Source organism: Rhineura floridana, chromosome 1, assembly GCF_030035675.1.
Source record: "Rhineura floridana isolate rRhiFlo1 chromosome 1, rRhiFlo1.hap2, whole genome shotgun sequence".
Taxonomy (NCBI): Eukaryota; Metazoa; Chordata; class Lepidosauria; order Squamata; family Rhineuridae; genus Rhineura; species Rhineura floridana.
Window position 1 is genome coordinate 155,749,673 of NC_084480.1, and position 17,109 is coordinate 155,766,781.

At 41.9% G+C, this 17,109-nt stretch overlaps 1 protein-coding gene across 10 annotated transcripts in view; it reads left to right on the plus strand.

The window, feature by feature from the left end:
• GSK3B (glycogen synthase kinase 3 beta) overlaps positions 1 to 17,109 on the plus strand; it is a 223,585-nt gene that overhangs the window by 73,743 nt on the left and 132,733 nt on the right. For all 10 annotated transcript variants that reach the window (XR_009764356.1, XR_009764357.1, XR_009764358.1 and 7 more), the window contains exon 2: positions 6,694 to 6,887. Coding sequence is in view for 6 of the 10 variants with exons in the window: in XM_061638590.1 (XP_061494574.1) it covers positions 6,694 to 6,887 (194 nt within the window). In the remaining 4 variants the exon portion in view is untranslated. The remainder of the gene's footprint in view (positions 1 to 6,693; positions 6,888 to 17,109) is intronic.

A 17,109-nucleotide genomic window follows, 5' to 3' on the forward strand; every position in this document is an offset into this window, starting at 1 on the left:
TCACAAATATTTCCTTGCCATCAATTCTGAATATGTTGCTGAAATATTGTTGTAAAGTCATATCTCTGTTCTTCTTTTTTACAAAATGCACTGGCTCATCTCTTGAGAATTTTTCCATTGTCACATATCTGTAGTTAATTCCATAGATTTTTTCTATGTCAAGCTCCATCACATCATTCCAGTCCAGAAAATTATCCAAGCCATTGATAACTTTATCTCTAATATCTTCATTAATTTCTTCAGAGACAATGTTGAATTCCAAACAGTAAACTTTGTTTCTAATATCCATAAACTCCAGATCTTTTTCCAATTCCACATTTGTTCCAATCTCCAGGGCTTGTATCTTCCCTTTAATTTTTCTTTTCTCATCTCTAATCTCATCAATCTCCTCTTTCACAAGATCCCCTATTTCTTTAAGCTCCTGCGTCATTTTGCCTAATTCAATTTTCATCCCCTGTCTACCCTGTCTCAGGGTTTGTTTCGTTATCTCAATCTCATCCATTATTTTCTGAAACATAATTTCTTCCATGGTCTCAGCCACTTTCCTGATTGCCATTCTTAAAACCACGAAAACAAAAATTATTTCAGCCACAATTGGGTTAATATTCCAGGCTTGATGACATCACAGTGTAGACAATACATCCTGCCTTATCTCTTATATTTTCAGGAATACAAAACAAATTTAGTTCCCAGCTTCAAAACAGTTAGTGGCGTCGTGAACAAGCAGATTCGTCAAAATGAAATAGACCAAAAAGAAAATAGTCCCGGATATATAATACTCCAAAGTTCATAAATCAAATTTATTTATTTTTTCCCCTCCTCGAAATAGAAATCCCTCTTCCGTTTGTATCTTTAGAATGCACTTCCAGGCCAGCTTTTTGCAATAAAAACAAAGATAAGCTTTTTCAATTTCTTTCCTCCTTAATTTCGTGAATAAAAGAGAAGAGTTATAACTCACCCAGAAATTCTTTATAGCCGATTCATTGACAAATCTCTTTTTGCTGCAATGATTTAAACCAAGTGAAAAAAAAATAGAAAGAAGGATGCTTGCCTGTTAAAGTCCGTTTTTCTTTGAAGAAAAGATAAACGTGTCGCTTAATCAGTTAGAGCTTGTTGGAAGTCCATCCGGCATTTGCTGGCTGAACCTTCTCTCATAAATTAATGAAATCCAGTCCTCCCAACAAAAACAGGCTTCTGTGGTTAATCTCTACGTTTCTCCCTGCCCGGGAGAAAATCTTTACCAGTCAAAAAGAATGTTCTGACTGATTTTAAAACTGAAAAAGCTTCTTCTGAGATGAGAGCTTGTCTCAAAAAGCAGGCACAAGCAAAGTCACCCTTCCCGGAAGTCCTTCATCATTACTTCTAAGTAATGTCTTTTATTCTCTCCATTGAATGAACCTCTTCCAGCATGAAATTTCCCCTTGGGGTTACCATCATTGCACCTTTTCAGATACTTTGTACATGATGACATGTTACCCTTTCCTCTGTTTTCTTCATGAGAAGATGGTCCTGTAGCTATTCTGGAGCTGTCTTGTAAGCTGTTAACAGACTATTTTTAGTGGGAAAGTGGCATATTGTATTTGGAATAAATATTTTACTGTAAAATGGGGCCTCTCAGACCTTGTGTTTTACCAGTTTCAAAATGTAGGGCTGTGTCTGCCTGCTCGTTCTGCTCGCAAACCTCCTGCCATCCCCTCCTCCACACAGAAAGATGCACATGCTACTAGAGGAGGTGTTAGGAGGCAGCCCATGGGGCCTGAGCCTATTTTTTCTGTTGGCCCTGGATTGCCTGCCCCTTGCGCACCTTTTTAAACTGAGAAGTTCTCCAACCTACCTTGGATGAAATGGGTTTCAAACAATAGCCGCCAGCTCTCCCTCACTGGAACTGTGATTTTGTCAAGCCCTTTCTGCACATTATATTGAACAGTGAGCATGTGTGCAGACATACACACACAAATCTGCAGTAGAACCTTAGCTTCATCTACTCCCCAATAAAGTCTTCCAAATAACTTTAGACCATACAAATGACTCCTCTCCCTGCCCCAATTTCTTTTTCTCCTCCCCTTTCTTTTTTCCTCCCCTTTCAAACTCTCATCACTTGCCCCCCCCCCAGCTCCCTAATAGCTCCCCAACTGCCCTGGGCTCCTACTGGGAGAAAGGGCCTCCCTTAGTATCATACCTCCCCCTCTTGACCCAGACTCAATTTCACCACAGCCCCTCCCCAATTGTTGTCTCTTCCCCCATTTCACACCTTCTCCATCCCATCCTTCACCCAATTTCATGCTTGCCCTTTCCCCAGCTTCATTATTGCCATAGCAGAGCCCCTCTTCGCTCCCAATGTGCCACATGGACACCCCTTCCTCCCTTCTCCATTATCCTGCCCTGCTTTGCTTCCTCTTTTCCCTCCACCCACATTTGCCTTGCTGTCTGGCCCTCTGCTGGTATTTGTCTCACATCTTTGCCTGTTCATTTGCTGGTTGGCTACCCACCCCGCACACCCTAGTTAACTTTGCCTCAGTAGCGACTGTGAAGGACGCTTCCTCATCCCATCTTTCTTCTTTCATGAGTTGCCTTCTTTTCTCATTCCACCACTCTTCCAACAAGCTGCTTCAGCAGCTAAACACTGGTGTGGCCCTGGCCTCACCATCAGCCTCTCTCTTTATTCTCCTTCCTCCATTGAACAGTCTTGCAAAGGAGGAGAGCAACACCTCCTAATGAGCAAAAGGCAGAACTACAGTGTGATGACAGACCAGTACCAATATTACTTATGTTATTGTTGTTATGTGCCTTCAAGTCGATTACGACTTATGGCGACCCTATGAATCAGCGACCTCCAAGAGCATCTGTCATGAACCACCCTGCTCAGATCTTGTAAGTTCAGGTCTGTGGCTTCCTTTATGGAATCAATCCATCTCTTGTTTGGCCTTCCTCTTTCTCTACTCCCTTCTGTTTTTCCCAGCATTATGGTCTTTTCTAGAGAATCATGTCTTCTCATGATGTGTCCAAAGTATGATAACCTCAGTTTCATCATTTTAGCTTCAAGTGATAGTTCTGGTTTAATTTGTTCTAACACCCAATTATTTGTCATTTTCCCAGTCCACGGTATGCACAAAGCTCTCGTCCAGCACCACATTTCAAAGGAGTTGATTTTTCTCTTATCCACTTTTTTCGCTGTCCAACTTTCACATCCATACATAGAGATCAGGAATACCATGGTCTGAATGATCCTGACTTTAGTGTTCAGTGATACATCTTTGCATTTGAGGACCTTTTCTAGTTCTCTCATAGCTGCCCTCCCCAGTCCTAGCCTTCTTCTGATTTCTTGACTATTGTCCCCATTTTGGTTAATGACTGTGCTGAGGTATTGATAATCCTTGACAAGTTCAATGTCCACATTGTCAACTGTAAAGTGACATAAATCTTCTGTTGTTGTTACTTTAGTATTCTTGACGTTCAGCTGTAGTCCTGCTTTTGTGCTTTCATCAGCATTTGTTTCAAATCATTACTGGTTTCTGCTAAGAGTATGGTATCATCTGCATATCTTAAATTATTGATATTTCTCCCTCCAATTTTCACACCTCCTTCATCTTGGTCCAATCCTTCTTTCCGTATGTTATGTTCTGCGTACAGATTAAACAAATAGGGTGATAAAATACAACCCTGTCTCACACCCTTTCCAATGGGGAACCAATCAGTTTCTCCATATTCTGTCCTTACAGTAGCCTCTTGTCCAGAGTATAGGTTGCGCATCAGGACAATCAGATGCTGTGGCACCCCCATTTCTTTTAAAGCATTCCATAGTTTTTCATGATCTACACAGTCAAAGGCTTTGCTGTAGTCTATAAAGCATAGGGTGATTTTCTTCTGAAATTCCTTGGTCTATTCCATTATCCAACGTATGTTTGCGATATGATCTCTGGTGCCTCTTCCCTTTCTAAATCCATCTTGGACGTCTGGCATTTCTCCCTCCATATATGGTAAGAGCCTTTGTTGTAGAATCTTGAGCATTACTTTACTTGCATGGGATATTAAGGCAATAGTTTGGTAATTACTGCATTCTCTGGGATCCCCTTTCTTTACTTATAGAGAAAGTTTAATCATGGAGGCAGTCAAAAGAAATGAGAAAAAAATCCTCTAATTTGCTTTACTTCTTGAGTTTTGTCTGTATTAGAGCAAATTATGTTCACATTTGATTAACTGCATTACCACATCAGCCTTCATGTTTTGGGGATGGGTGTGGCAGCAGTAAACAAGTGTACCACTGTTACAGGAATGATGGAGAAAGCACTGCTGGAATGGCAGCTGTGCAAGAGATTGCCAGCCTCACTGCAATTTTGCACAATGATCTAGCTTCCTAGCTGCACCATGTCTCAGAGAAATACAGGAAACCTCTTTGAATTACAGGAGAAAGTTTCAATCTCCATTTAATACGTAGGAGAAAATGAGATGAAGGAACCCCTAGAATATTTTTTTTTGTATTTCCTATGTGTCATAGCTATATAGACCTGAGATCTTACAGCCTACCCATAAGTAACTCCTGCCACGTTTAATGGGGCTTACTCCCACGTAAGTGTGTATAGGATTGCAGCCTTAATGTCCTGTACTATCTTACAAAAAGGGTTATCTTTATACACCGTTTTAAAGAAACCTTTCTTAAATGTACCCTGCCCATTTGCCAGTGAAGTAAACATCTTTGTAGGTGATACCTGAGGTATTTGGGGCTTATTTCTTGTCTTGATGTACATTTAAACCATCTTGAAATATCCTTCCTGATTTATCAAGGCTCTGCTGTGCAGAATTTGAGTATCTTTTTCAGTTTCCTGGGGATTTTATATTTCGATTTAAAAAGTCAGCCAGTGGTATCCTTCTGTCAGTAGGTTGTAATGGATTAAGGAAATTGGATGCAGGAAAAGCTCACAGGATTGGCTGTCTTCTCCAGGGAGCCTACTATTCCCCCCCCATGTATTGCCTTTTAGTTTTACCTATAAAATGTTGTGATAGTGGGGACAGTCTGCATCCCCTGTTGTTCTGTTCCCATTGAGAGTCCATGCTAAATGCTGAAATGTTCAACTAATATTATCTAATATTAAAACTAATATTTTCAGGATTGAAATGGGACTGTATCCAATTGGTGCTTTTGATCTCCTTTGTCTCTCCCCCATAGTGCCCTCTGTGCTCTGGAAGGGTGAGGACCCTCCAGAACATGTTTTTAAAGGTGTTGGGGACTGGAGGAAGGAGGGGAAATTGCCTCTCTTCTTCCATTAGTGGGTGCCTCAGATGTAGCAGCAGTACAATTGGAATTCGCCCTAATTATGCAAGAATTAGTTATGGTTTTATTTCTGCCTGGTAATGATCCCTAATTCTTATATTCTCATTGTATTTGGTAGAAGGATATAATTGGTACCTTGGATTGTCTGATTTTAAAAAGATTTTACAAGATTTTTTACACTTTTCGTAGTAGTCTTGAGTTTGTCTAGTTTTCTTCCGGGGAAGTTTGTATGCAGCCTGAATATCTGGCAGTGGAGACATCTCTCATTTTCCTTAAGTACAGCACTTTACTTTTCCCCGTAGCCATTTCCTTATATATACAGAAGTAAAGATACACTTTGTAGGACATTATTGGGACTGGACTAAACCTGCCCTTGGTGATTTAGCTACTGGAAGTGAGAACTAGTTTTTGGAGTGGTATTTTTATTTTGCTCAAGTAATATAGGCTATAATGTAACAGCATAATAAGATTGATTTTGATTTCATAATTATTTACTCAGAAGTTAACAGCAGCATTTATAGTCTGTTCATATGTCATGCGGGTCTCTACAAGAGGTCTATAATTATGTGGAGAAAATGAAGTGAATTGTGTGAACCAGGACATCTACATGGCTGTAATTTCTGCAATAACAAAATAATATATGCACATGTCTCTTAGATCTGCCTTAAGTATGAATGCTTTCTAGCACAGAGTTTCTGCTTAAGTGCATCTGTTATGTGAATATTTAAGTCTAGATTTTATTACACTATTTTTCAGTGATCTGCATACTTAAAAGAATATGTTTCTCAATGTGAACTCTCAGTGGAGTTCCAATTAATTTCATAGTTGTCCAACTTACTCTCTTGGAACTGACACTGAAAAACCATACCTAAGGAAGCCTAAATCTTACTGATATTCAGCCAATTATAAGCATGTAAGAACTTATTGTATCTTTTTCTACTATTAACCTCATTCCCCCAAAACTTCAATCTTCAGAGGGAGGGAGATATGAGGACAACCAAATGCAAGTGATTTTATTTGCAGAAAAGTGGGAATGTATTACAGTGGGCATTATGTCTCCCAACTCTATGATTTTGAGCAGTAATGCCCTTCATGTACCAGGATGCTCATGGATAGCATTTTACAGGTTTTGGAATGGCCAGATAGTAAGGATTTATTTCAGTTGTTCCAGTAAAACACTTGGAAGTAGATCAAGACTCAGTTGAATAGTATAAACAATGCATATGTCAGCTTACATTTCACCATCTTATGAACAGGTAAGTGCTGGAATTGCCTTTTTTTCATAAGGAAAGGGATACTAAAAAGCTATTTATCATAATATGCTTTTCTGTATGAGCAATATATTGAATTGTACCATATATGATGTTTTCCTCTCTTTTAGATTTTTCTATATTAACTGTCTGACTTGATTTTTTATGTTCCAGGAGACAAAGATGGCAGCAAAGTGACCACAGTGGTAGCAACTCCTGGACAGGGTCCAGACAGGCCTCAAGAAGTTAGTTACACAGACACCAAAGTAATTGGAAATGGATCTTTTGGTGTTGTGTATCAAGCCAAACTCTGTGATTCAGGAGAACTGGTTGCAATTAAGAAAGTTCTGCAAGACAAGAGGTTTAAGGTGAGAAAAATCAAATTCATGATGTTATGTCTCCTGTTCTGCTATGTCATTCCTTGCTGAATGATTTTTCTCTATGAAATATATTGTGAGCACTGATATTGTAATGTTACGATTGTAAGTGCAGAATGGGTAGGAAGAAAGTTGAAATTCTGCCTTTGAACTGAAATGAATTTCTTTTGACTTTATAGGTAGTCTACGATGACAACTTGTTAATCAGGGAAAAAACACTTTATTTAGTTAGTTGTTTCATTTTTGTCATGAAGGATATTTTTTATCTTTAAGAGACCATAAATTATTCAGATGTATTAATGATTTCTATTATTAATAATAATTTAATTAATTTAATTTATATCCCTCCCTTCCTCCCAGTAGGAGCTGCTTACATCAGGTGGCTGTGGTAGCCAAGAATGCTATCCAAGAATGGATATTTTGAGAGGGCAGATTGATTTTAAATCAAGCATCCCATTTTTACTTTTGAGATTTCATTAACAAAATTTCACAGTAATTTCTTAACGTAATAAAGCTTTTTGATTTACAATTAAGGAGAGCCTTTATACTACATAGGAGGGTATTATATATGAAAGCTTAGATGCTCACCTATTTTGTATTTTGTTTAGTTTTAGGAAGCTTTCTGCTTAAGATTTGTATCATCAAGCTGTTACGCAATAGTAATTAGAAGTTAATTATGCTCATCAAATAACACCTAAATAGTATTTTTATTTCAAAATGTACATTTCTGTTTGCTTCTCACTGTACACACACAAATACACTGAGCAAGACCTCTTAGTTTCAGACCAAATGCCCAGAAGTGAACACTTTCCAGCAGAGAAAATTGGCACTCTTTTTCGATGAGATGAGCAGTAAGTACGTGGTTGCTTTGTGGCGTCATAATATGAGAATTATCACCAGGCCCAGATGGATACTCAACGGAATAGTACAAAACATTCCAGGAAATCCTAGTTTGAAAACTCTTAGATGTAGCAAAGGAAATGGAATAAAAGCTAAGGCTCCCAAAAAGCCTTATGATGACCAGAAGGGATATATTCCCAATAGGCAAATTTCAAATGCGTAGGATACTTAATATAGTGAGTCCTAATGATTCCTCACATACCTCTACTACACTAATTTCATTAGATGTTTTTAAGGCATTTGACTGCCTTGAATGGCTCTCTCTGTTATCAGTACTAGAGGCTATGCACTCTGGAATCACGTTTATGACTGTCACATGTCTCCTGTATTCTGAGGCTAAGGCTGTGGTGAGGGTGAATATTATTTATTTATTATTATTATTTCTTTATTTGATTTATACCCACCATTTCTCCCAGTAGGAACCCAGGGCAGCAAACGAAAGCATTACAACACTTTAACACATCATGAAATAGACTTTAAAACATATTAAAACAAAACATATTTTAAAACATTTTAAAAAGCTTCAAAAACATCTGTTTTTAAAAAGAAGGTTTAACAACATAATAAAAAGCAGTTCCAACACAGACACAGGCTGGGATAAGGTCTTTACTTAAAAGGCTTGTTGAAAGAGGAAGGGTCTTTAGTAGGTGCCGAAAAATAACAGAGATGGTGTCTGTCTAATATTTAAGGGGAGGGAATTCCAAAGGATAGGTGCCACTACACTAAAGGTCCGTTTCCTATGTTGTGCAAAACCGACCTACTGCTAAGATGGTACCTGCACAGCACAGTGATCGACTGGGTATATAAGGGATAAAATGATGTTTCAGGTATCCTGGTCCCAAGCTGTATAGGCCTTTGTATACCAAAATTAGAACATTGAACTTAGCCTGGTAGCTAATAGGTAGCCAGTGCAATTCTTTCAGCAGCAGGGTGACATGTTGACGATACCCTGCCCCAGTGAACAGTCTCACTGCCAAAAATTGCACCTGCTGCAGCTTCCAGACCAACTGCAAGGGTAGCCCCACATAGACCACATTACAGTAATCCAGCCTGAAGGTTACCAGTGCATGGACAACAGTGGTCAGGCTATACCAGTCCAGAAACAGCCGCAGCTGTCTTACTAGCTGAAGCTGGTAAAAGGCACTCGTAGCCACTGAGGTTACCTGGGCCTCTAGCAACAAAGATGGATCCAGGAGCACCCCCAGACTACAAACCTGCTCTCTCAGAGGGAGTACGACACCATGCAAAGCATGCAACTGACCAATCATCCGAACTTGGGAACCACCAACCCACAGCGTCTCCATTTTACTAAGATTCAGTTTACTGGCCCTCAACCAGCACACCACAGAGTCCAAGCCACCAATCCAGGGCTTGCATGGCCTCTCCCAATTCAGATGTTACAGAGAAATAGAGCTGGATATCATCAGCATACTGCTGACACCTCGCTGCAGATCTCCTGATGGCCACTCCCATGGGCTTCATATAGATGTTAAACAGCATGGGGGACAAGATGGTACCCTGCGGCACCCCACAGCACAACTGCCAGGGGGCCAAAAGACAATCACCCAATGCTATTCTCTGAAAACGACCCAGGAGGTAGGATTCGAACCAATGTAGAACAATGCCTCCAATAAGCATCTCACCAAGTTGGCTCAGAAGGATATCATGGTCAATGGTATAAAAAAACTGTGGAGAGATCAAGTAAGAATAACAGGGTCGCACTTCCCCTGTCCTTCTGATAAAGGTCATCCATCAGGGCGACCAAGGCCTATTCAGTCCCATAACCAGGCCTGACCCCAGACTGGGATGGGTCAAGATAATCTGTTTCATCCAGGAGTACTTGCAATTGCTGCACCTCAACCCTCTCAGTCACCTTCCCTAAGAAGGGGGTATTTGTGACTGAGTGGTAGTTGTCACAAACCAATGTGTCCAGGGTGGACTTTTTCAGGAGCAATCGGATCACCACCTCTTTCAGGGAGGCTGGAAACACTCCCTCCCACAGTGATGCATTAACCACACCCTGGATCCACTCTGTCAAGCCCCCTCGGCAAGCTTTAATAAGCCAAGAAGGGCAAGGGTCGAGAGGACATGTTGCTGGCCACATCGTTGCAAGCACCTTGTCTATGTCATCAGGTCGCATCAACTGAAACTGTTCCCGAGAAGTTGCAGCAGACATTGCACTGGACTCTTCTCTGGGAACTACAGTAGATGTGGATGAAGCATCAAGATTGCTATGGAGGTGAGTGACTTTACCCTCAATGTGCCTTGCAAACATTTCACAGTGGCCCTCCGAAGGGTCTAAAGCTCCATTTCCTGGAGTTGATGTCAACAGACCCTAACAATATGGAAAAGTTCCACTGGACGGGTACTTGAGGATGCGATGGTGGCAGAGAAGTGAGACTTCTTTCTTGCCCTTACCGCCACACAGTAGGCACTATTATGATTATACAGCCACAGGTGTGGCTGTATATTATAGCCAGCGTGGATTTTTCATATTCCACAATGTTAAATTGAAAATACCCCATGCCATTCTGATGCTTCCCATAAGCTCATTTCAAAACAAAACCTTATAAAACGTATAGTCCTGAACTCAGAAACGTTTGCTTAACAACCTCCTAAATTTTCGTGGTGATATACAAAACAGTAAAAGAGAAGACAGAGTTCAAAGTCTAAAAAGAGAGGGGGAAAAACCCAGAGCCCTTTTGGACTTTTTTCTGTCAGAGTTCTCATAATCTGTTGAAATTCATTAAAAATCAGTCATGTTCACAGAGTACCTGTAATCCTAATACTGACCTTGCCCCATATTCTGACCTTCATCTTCTGCAGTTTAAAAGTTTAAAAAATGCCTGGCTGATTTTTAATTAATTTAAGAAATTTTGCATTGAACTGAATGATAGTGTCGGGCATGTTCAGTAAGAGCCAGCTGTCAGTGTTCTAAAAGCCAGACTCACAGCTGCTGGGCTTGCCTAATCGGGGCCACACCCACACCAGACTGATTTCGCTTGAGACGGTCATGGCTTCCCCCAAACTATCCTGGGAAGTATAGTTTGTGAAGAGTGCTGAGAGGAGACTCTTATTCCACTGACAGAGCTCCAGTGGCCAGACTGGTTTAACAGTCAGCCACTCTGACTGAAGCTCTGTGAGGGGAACAGGGCATCTCCTTGCAACTTAGTAGGATTCTTTGAGAGAAGCCATGACTGTCCAAAGTGAAATAAAGGCCTGGTGTGGATGTGGTCAGGGACAGCTTTAGTTTAAATTTGGGTGGGAGGCTACATGTGCCTGCTGTAGAATTAAAAAGGTGGGGGAAATGCTGAAAAGCAATGATACTGTTCACAGTGTTTTCCTTTTGGAAAGGAAAGGGGCTTCCCCTCTGCCCACTGCCCACCCACCCAATCTCCTCCCCGCCCCTCCCCCAGGTCAGTGTTGGACTAGGACCTGGGAGACCAGGGTTCGAATCCGCACACAGCCATGAAGCTGGGTGACCTTGGGCCAGTCACTGCTCTCAGCCTCAGAGGAAGGCAATGGTAAAGCCACCTCTGAATACCGTTTACCATGAAAACCCTATTCATAGGTCACCATAAGTCAGGATCGAGTTGAAGGCAGTCCATTTCCATTTTCAAACCTGATTGCACAGAAATAAATCCCACTGAACTCAAAAAGTATGCAAATGATCAAATCCACTCTCTCCTCCCTCCTATTCCCTCCCTCTTGCCCCTTCTCTCCCCCTTTCTTTGTCCCGTCCCGTCCCTCCCCTCCCTATCTAATCCCCTCCTCCCCCTCCTCCCATGGTCAGTTTTACCTATTTTAAGCATGACTGCACAGGAGTAAATCTCGCTGAAATCAATAAACATGCAAATGATCAAACCTGTCCTCATCTGCTCCCCCTCATGCCTGCTCCCATCCCCCTCCTCCCCTCTGCCCTCCTTCCCTTCCCTCCTCCTCCTTCCCTCCCTATCCCTTGTGGAAAGTTTCACCTATCCTAAGCATGATTCCCAAGGAGTAAATCCCATTGAACTCAATAAGCATGCAAATGATCAATCCATTCTCAGCAAACTTGCACAGGATCCCATTTCTTACCTCCTGGATTAAAAAGTAGAGATTCACTAATAGGCAAAAAACCTTGCAGTTTAAGAACGTACCTATAGCCCATAGATATTTCAAACTTTAAAAAGCAGAGAATTTGGGCAACTATAGTGAATGCACCAGTGGAGCAGGAGACTTGACCTCTCGGAGATACTGTACTGCCCAACAAATTTGTAAAAATGCAAACACAATTTGGGTTGGTCTTTCACGGTCCAATCTGCTTCCTGTGTAGTTTGGAAGAATTTGGTAACGTGCCTCTGAGCATATGGTGAGTGGTGGCAACACCTGCAATCAGCCCAAACAATAGAAAGAAGACACGTGCTGTGCTGATCTTGTTTTAGCAGGGAAGAAGCAGCATTATTAAGACAGTTGATGCAGTTCAGATGGTCACTTCAAATATGTCTGGTTTACTTTGCAATTTTAGTGACATTTCCTATAGGAAATCATTTTCTTTTGTTTCTACTTCTGTCAATATGTGAAATACAGCAACACTTCGCAAAATTTACACTAAAAAACCTCCAAAAATAAATGTGGAATAATGGCACTAATTATTCTGCAGAATAGTCTCCACTGGACATCAGAAGTGTCTCAATTTGCCCAAGATAAAACAGTGGGAAGTGAAATATATTCTAGCAAAATTCTAGGTGTGCTCCATGTTTTTAATTGACCGTGAACACCTTGGCTTAAATGAAGTGGTTTAAACATAGCAGGCTGAAAAATTCATCCTCTTTTTTACAACAGCTAGATTCATTGCTGAAGTAGCAACATATTGTAATCAGTCTGATTTTACATCAAACTGCAGTTTCAGATTCAACTGTTAGTGTACCCCAAATAGAACATAACCTCTTATTTGAAACACAAAAGGCTGTCTTCACCATCATATGACATTGACGAATAAAAAGGCTTTGAAATTAATAAAAATAAATTTGACACAGATTTCTAGGATGAATAATGAGGGAAATAATGTTTTCTAGATTAGATTCTCTGTAGAAACATTAGTAACACAGGAAAGAAGCAAAGTAAGAAGAACACCAACAAACATACAAAAATATAATTCTCCATCTTTGGAGATGGCAGGTGTTGCCACCACTCACCATATGCTCAGAGGCACGTTACCAAATTTTTCCAAGCTACACAGCAAGTAGATTGGACTGTGAAAGACCAACCCAAATTGTGTTTGCATTTTGACCAATTTGTAGGGCAGTACATTATCTGAGAGGTCAGGTCTCCTGCTCCCCTGGTGCATTCACTATAGCTGCCCAATTTCCCTGCTTTTTAAAGTTTGATAGAAATATTTGTGGGCTGTAGGTATGTTCTTAAACTGCAAGGGTTTTTGCCTATTAATGAATGTTTTACTGATGCCCAATCAGCCTCACTGCATGTCTTTCACCACTTGCGCTTTAGCTGTTGGCCAGCCTGTTTCATTGCCCTTAGCTCACTGATGTACCGAGGTGCAAATTGGGCTCCACAGTACCAGAGGGGGGAATCAGGGGCAACTGTGTGAAGAGCCCGATGCACCTCGCTGTTCCACAGCATGACAAGTGCTTCAGCAGAGTCATCTGCTCTATGTACTGGGAACTCCCTCAGGGCATTCAGGAATCCAGTAGATTCCATTAGTATCCAGGGATGGACCATCTTAATCTGCCCATCACTCCTGGAGGAGAAGACCCATAAGTCTAAACTTCACCAGGAAGTGGTCTGACCATGACAGTGGGGTGACATCCACCACCTCCATCTCCAGACCATCCCATCTTCCATCTGGAGCAAAAATCGAGGGTGTGCCCTGCCCTATTCTTTGGCCTGGTGACAACTTGAGACAGTCCCATGGAGGCCATGAAGTCCCAAGCCGGTACACTAAAGACAGCCTCAGCATGGATATTGAGATCACCCAGGACTATCGTTCTGGGCTCCTCCAATGCGACAGCTGAGATGGCCTCCACCAGCTCGGTTAGAGAAGCTGCCAGGCAGCAGGGTAGACAGTACACCAGCAGCAACCCTAGTTTACTATCTCCTTGGCCTGACACCAGGTGCAGGCCCTCACAGCCAGCTCCAAGACAGAGGTTTCCTGATGACAGAGATGAAAGTTCTGTAGACCATAGCAACTCCTTCCCCCCGTCCCTGCAGCCTGTGCTGGCATTGCACTGAGTATCCAAGTGGGCAAAGCTGGGTGAGATCAACTCCTCCCTGCTCACCCACCCAGGTCTCGGTAATGCTCACCAAATGGGCACCTTCATCCAATGATCAAATCATGGATGAGTGTGGTCTTATTGTGTACCGATCTGGCGTTAAACAACAGCACACACAGGCCAATGGGCACACCAGACCAACAACAGGGAACCCATCCATGAGAGGAGTGGCAGCAAGGAACAAGACAGAGATAGCCTTGCCCTTGTCTTCTGTGGTAGTTCACCACCTCCCCATGACCATACTTCCTACCCATGATAACGGAAATTGGGGTGGCATCACCAATGTTTCTCCTTACTAAGACTCCTCCTAAAACACCTGATATGGACCCACCAAGAGCCCACCAACAAAACCTACCTGGACCAATTATGTCAGTAGGCCTCTGTCAGACCCACTCAATATCTTTCACATGGATCACATCTACTCCCCCCGTCTCACACCCAGGGAGGACCAGCCTTCTGCCAGTTACAGATTCTCACTCTGAAGGCATCTGATGACTTTCTCCTATTGTTCAGTTCACTGCACAGGCTCTCACCCTGCACAGGAACTACACATGGGCCATACACCCTCTCTACTACCAACCTCCTTTGGTGTCGTCCCTTTGGTAGCGACCCTGCTGGTGGCAGATCCACTGCCGAAGGGCAGCCGGGCTTTTATGCCCCCTGCACCAGCCAGGAGCTGATGCAAGAGGCTGCCAGAGTGAGTGCATCCTCTCTCTGGAGTCAGGGTCAAGGAAGGGGTCCTTGTCCTTGCAGCACTTACCAAGGACTTCAGCTGTCTCAAGAGACAGCAACCCAGAGGAGCAAGCAGGCAGGCACCCAGATGCTCAGGTACTCACTCCCAGGGCAAGTTCTTCTCCATTCCCCCAGTGCTGCAGCTGTTCTGCTCAATTCTGCTAGATTTGATTTGTACAGAGGCACGCAACAAGGCTGCCACCACTCCCACACCTGTTCCACTCCTCTTTGTTTTGTTGCTGGAAGTTTTGGCTAATGTTATTCGACATACTGAAGCTGTTGGGGGGTGGAGATGAGAGGCATAATGCATACTATTAAGTTGTTTGCAGAAGATGTCCTGCTCTTCATAGGCAACCCTGTGAAAGGCAATTCCAGTTTTAAAAGAACTGTTGAAAGAATTCAGTGAAGTCTCAGGTTTGGTGGATAACTACCCAAAATCCACTGTGTTGAGTATTGCTACTCTCTTGGAGACACAAAAGGTGCTAGCCAGTGAGAATGGGCTGTTGTTGCAACTGAGCAGTTTAAAACACCTGGGGATAGTGCAACCTAAAGACCTATTGCAGATTAAAAAACACAACTTAGGTCCATTACTGAAACAGATGAGACAAGAGTTGAAAGGCTGGAAGGGGGTTCATCTGTATTGCATAGCTACCATTAGAATGATCATTCTGCTGAGGTGGTTATACCTGTTCCAAACTGCTAGTATGGAACTCCCATAAGGAATTGGGCTTGTGGCAGCATTAGCTTCATTCTTTTAATTATGAGGGCAAGAGGGCTAGAATTAACAAACACACAAGGTTTCGATTTCAGAAAGGGGGGGTATGGGAACCCCACATTTGTAGCTTTATTTTCATGCCTGTAACGTGAAACATTTAATTCTACTGATCTGTTTGAACAAACCAGTGGAATGGGTGGGAATAGAATTGGGGCAGGATGGTAGTTTCTTGTGTGCACTCCCGTTTCTTCCAAGCTCTTGGTGGTTTTTGTGAAAGATTCTGCTTACAAAGTATTGTTAAGATGGCCAAACACTTGGCCTCACGTTCTTTGCCCCTTCTCCCTTCTAAAATCTGTTTAAATGCACTCAACTTGGTAAGTGGGAAGCAAGGGGGTTTATCATATGCTGAATCTGTTTGAAGATGATAAGCCGTTGACTTTGACTCTGACTCAGCTTGGTGCTAAACTAAATCCCATTCAGGTGAATTGGTTGTTATTAGCTAAAGTGGTATATACATTGCCAGAATGAAGGGGCCCCCTAGGTCTTGTATATTTTTTGAAAGCTTCTGTATTGGTTCTGGTAATTTGAAAGGACTGTTTCTGTTCTTTACAAGGCACTTCTTTTCATAATTAGTAGATCAACAGGGGTTCTTTGAGAACTATGGAGGCTGATTGAGGATAAGCTATTGAAGAAACAGCATAGAAAACTCTTTGCAGAGGCCCGTTGTGTATTCTGTTTTGGCTAGGGTCTGGGAGACGAGTATAAAATTGGTTCTATGATGGCATTGTACTCTACTCAAACTGGGGTGCATTGATCTGACCAAATCTATGTTTGCTGGAGGGGCTGTAATATGACTGGTTCATTCTATCATATGTGATGGGCATTCTCTATTGTAAATGCTTCCTGGATTAGAATTTTCCAGGAAATTTCACCTATAGTGCCCTAAATTATGCCATCTTCTCCATAGCTAACTTTATTGTCCCTGTTCCCTGCACAGGTACAACAGTTATCTTACAACTCATAGTATTCTTGCTAACAGTGGCTAGACTCAAAATAGCCCACCATTGGAAATACAACGTTCAGTTGAATTGGATGGTTAGTGATTAAAGCATTGGAATCTGGCTCTGCTGGAAAAACTGACTCAAAACTGGCTCAACAGAATAGGCATAGAAGAGGAATGATTTTAAAAAGATAAATATTTAGAATCGTGGTGGGGGGAAAACTAACATAAATGTTAAAGGATGCACTGCTTGACCCCCTGATAACCAGTTTCCATGTTGGTTGGATATTGTACAAAGATGTTTCAATACTGTTCATCTTGTATGGTCTTGATTTATCCTGCTGTACTCTTTTTACTTGCCTGTTCATCAAAGCGTTCTGCTCTGTATAGTGTACCATCGTTGATGTTGTTGTAAAATTTAATAAAAACTAATTTAAAAAGAGATAGCTTAATGCAAACTACCAAATCTTGATATGTTTTCAGTTGAAAAGATCAGCATGGGGCAGGCTTTCCTAGTCTCCCTGCTCCTCTGTGCCCCTCCATACAAACTCCACTACCAGAGCTTGAAAGGAAGGGGTCAGTTGGCTTGAAAAAGCC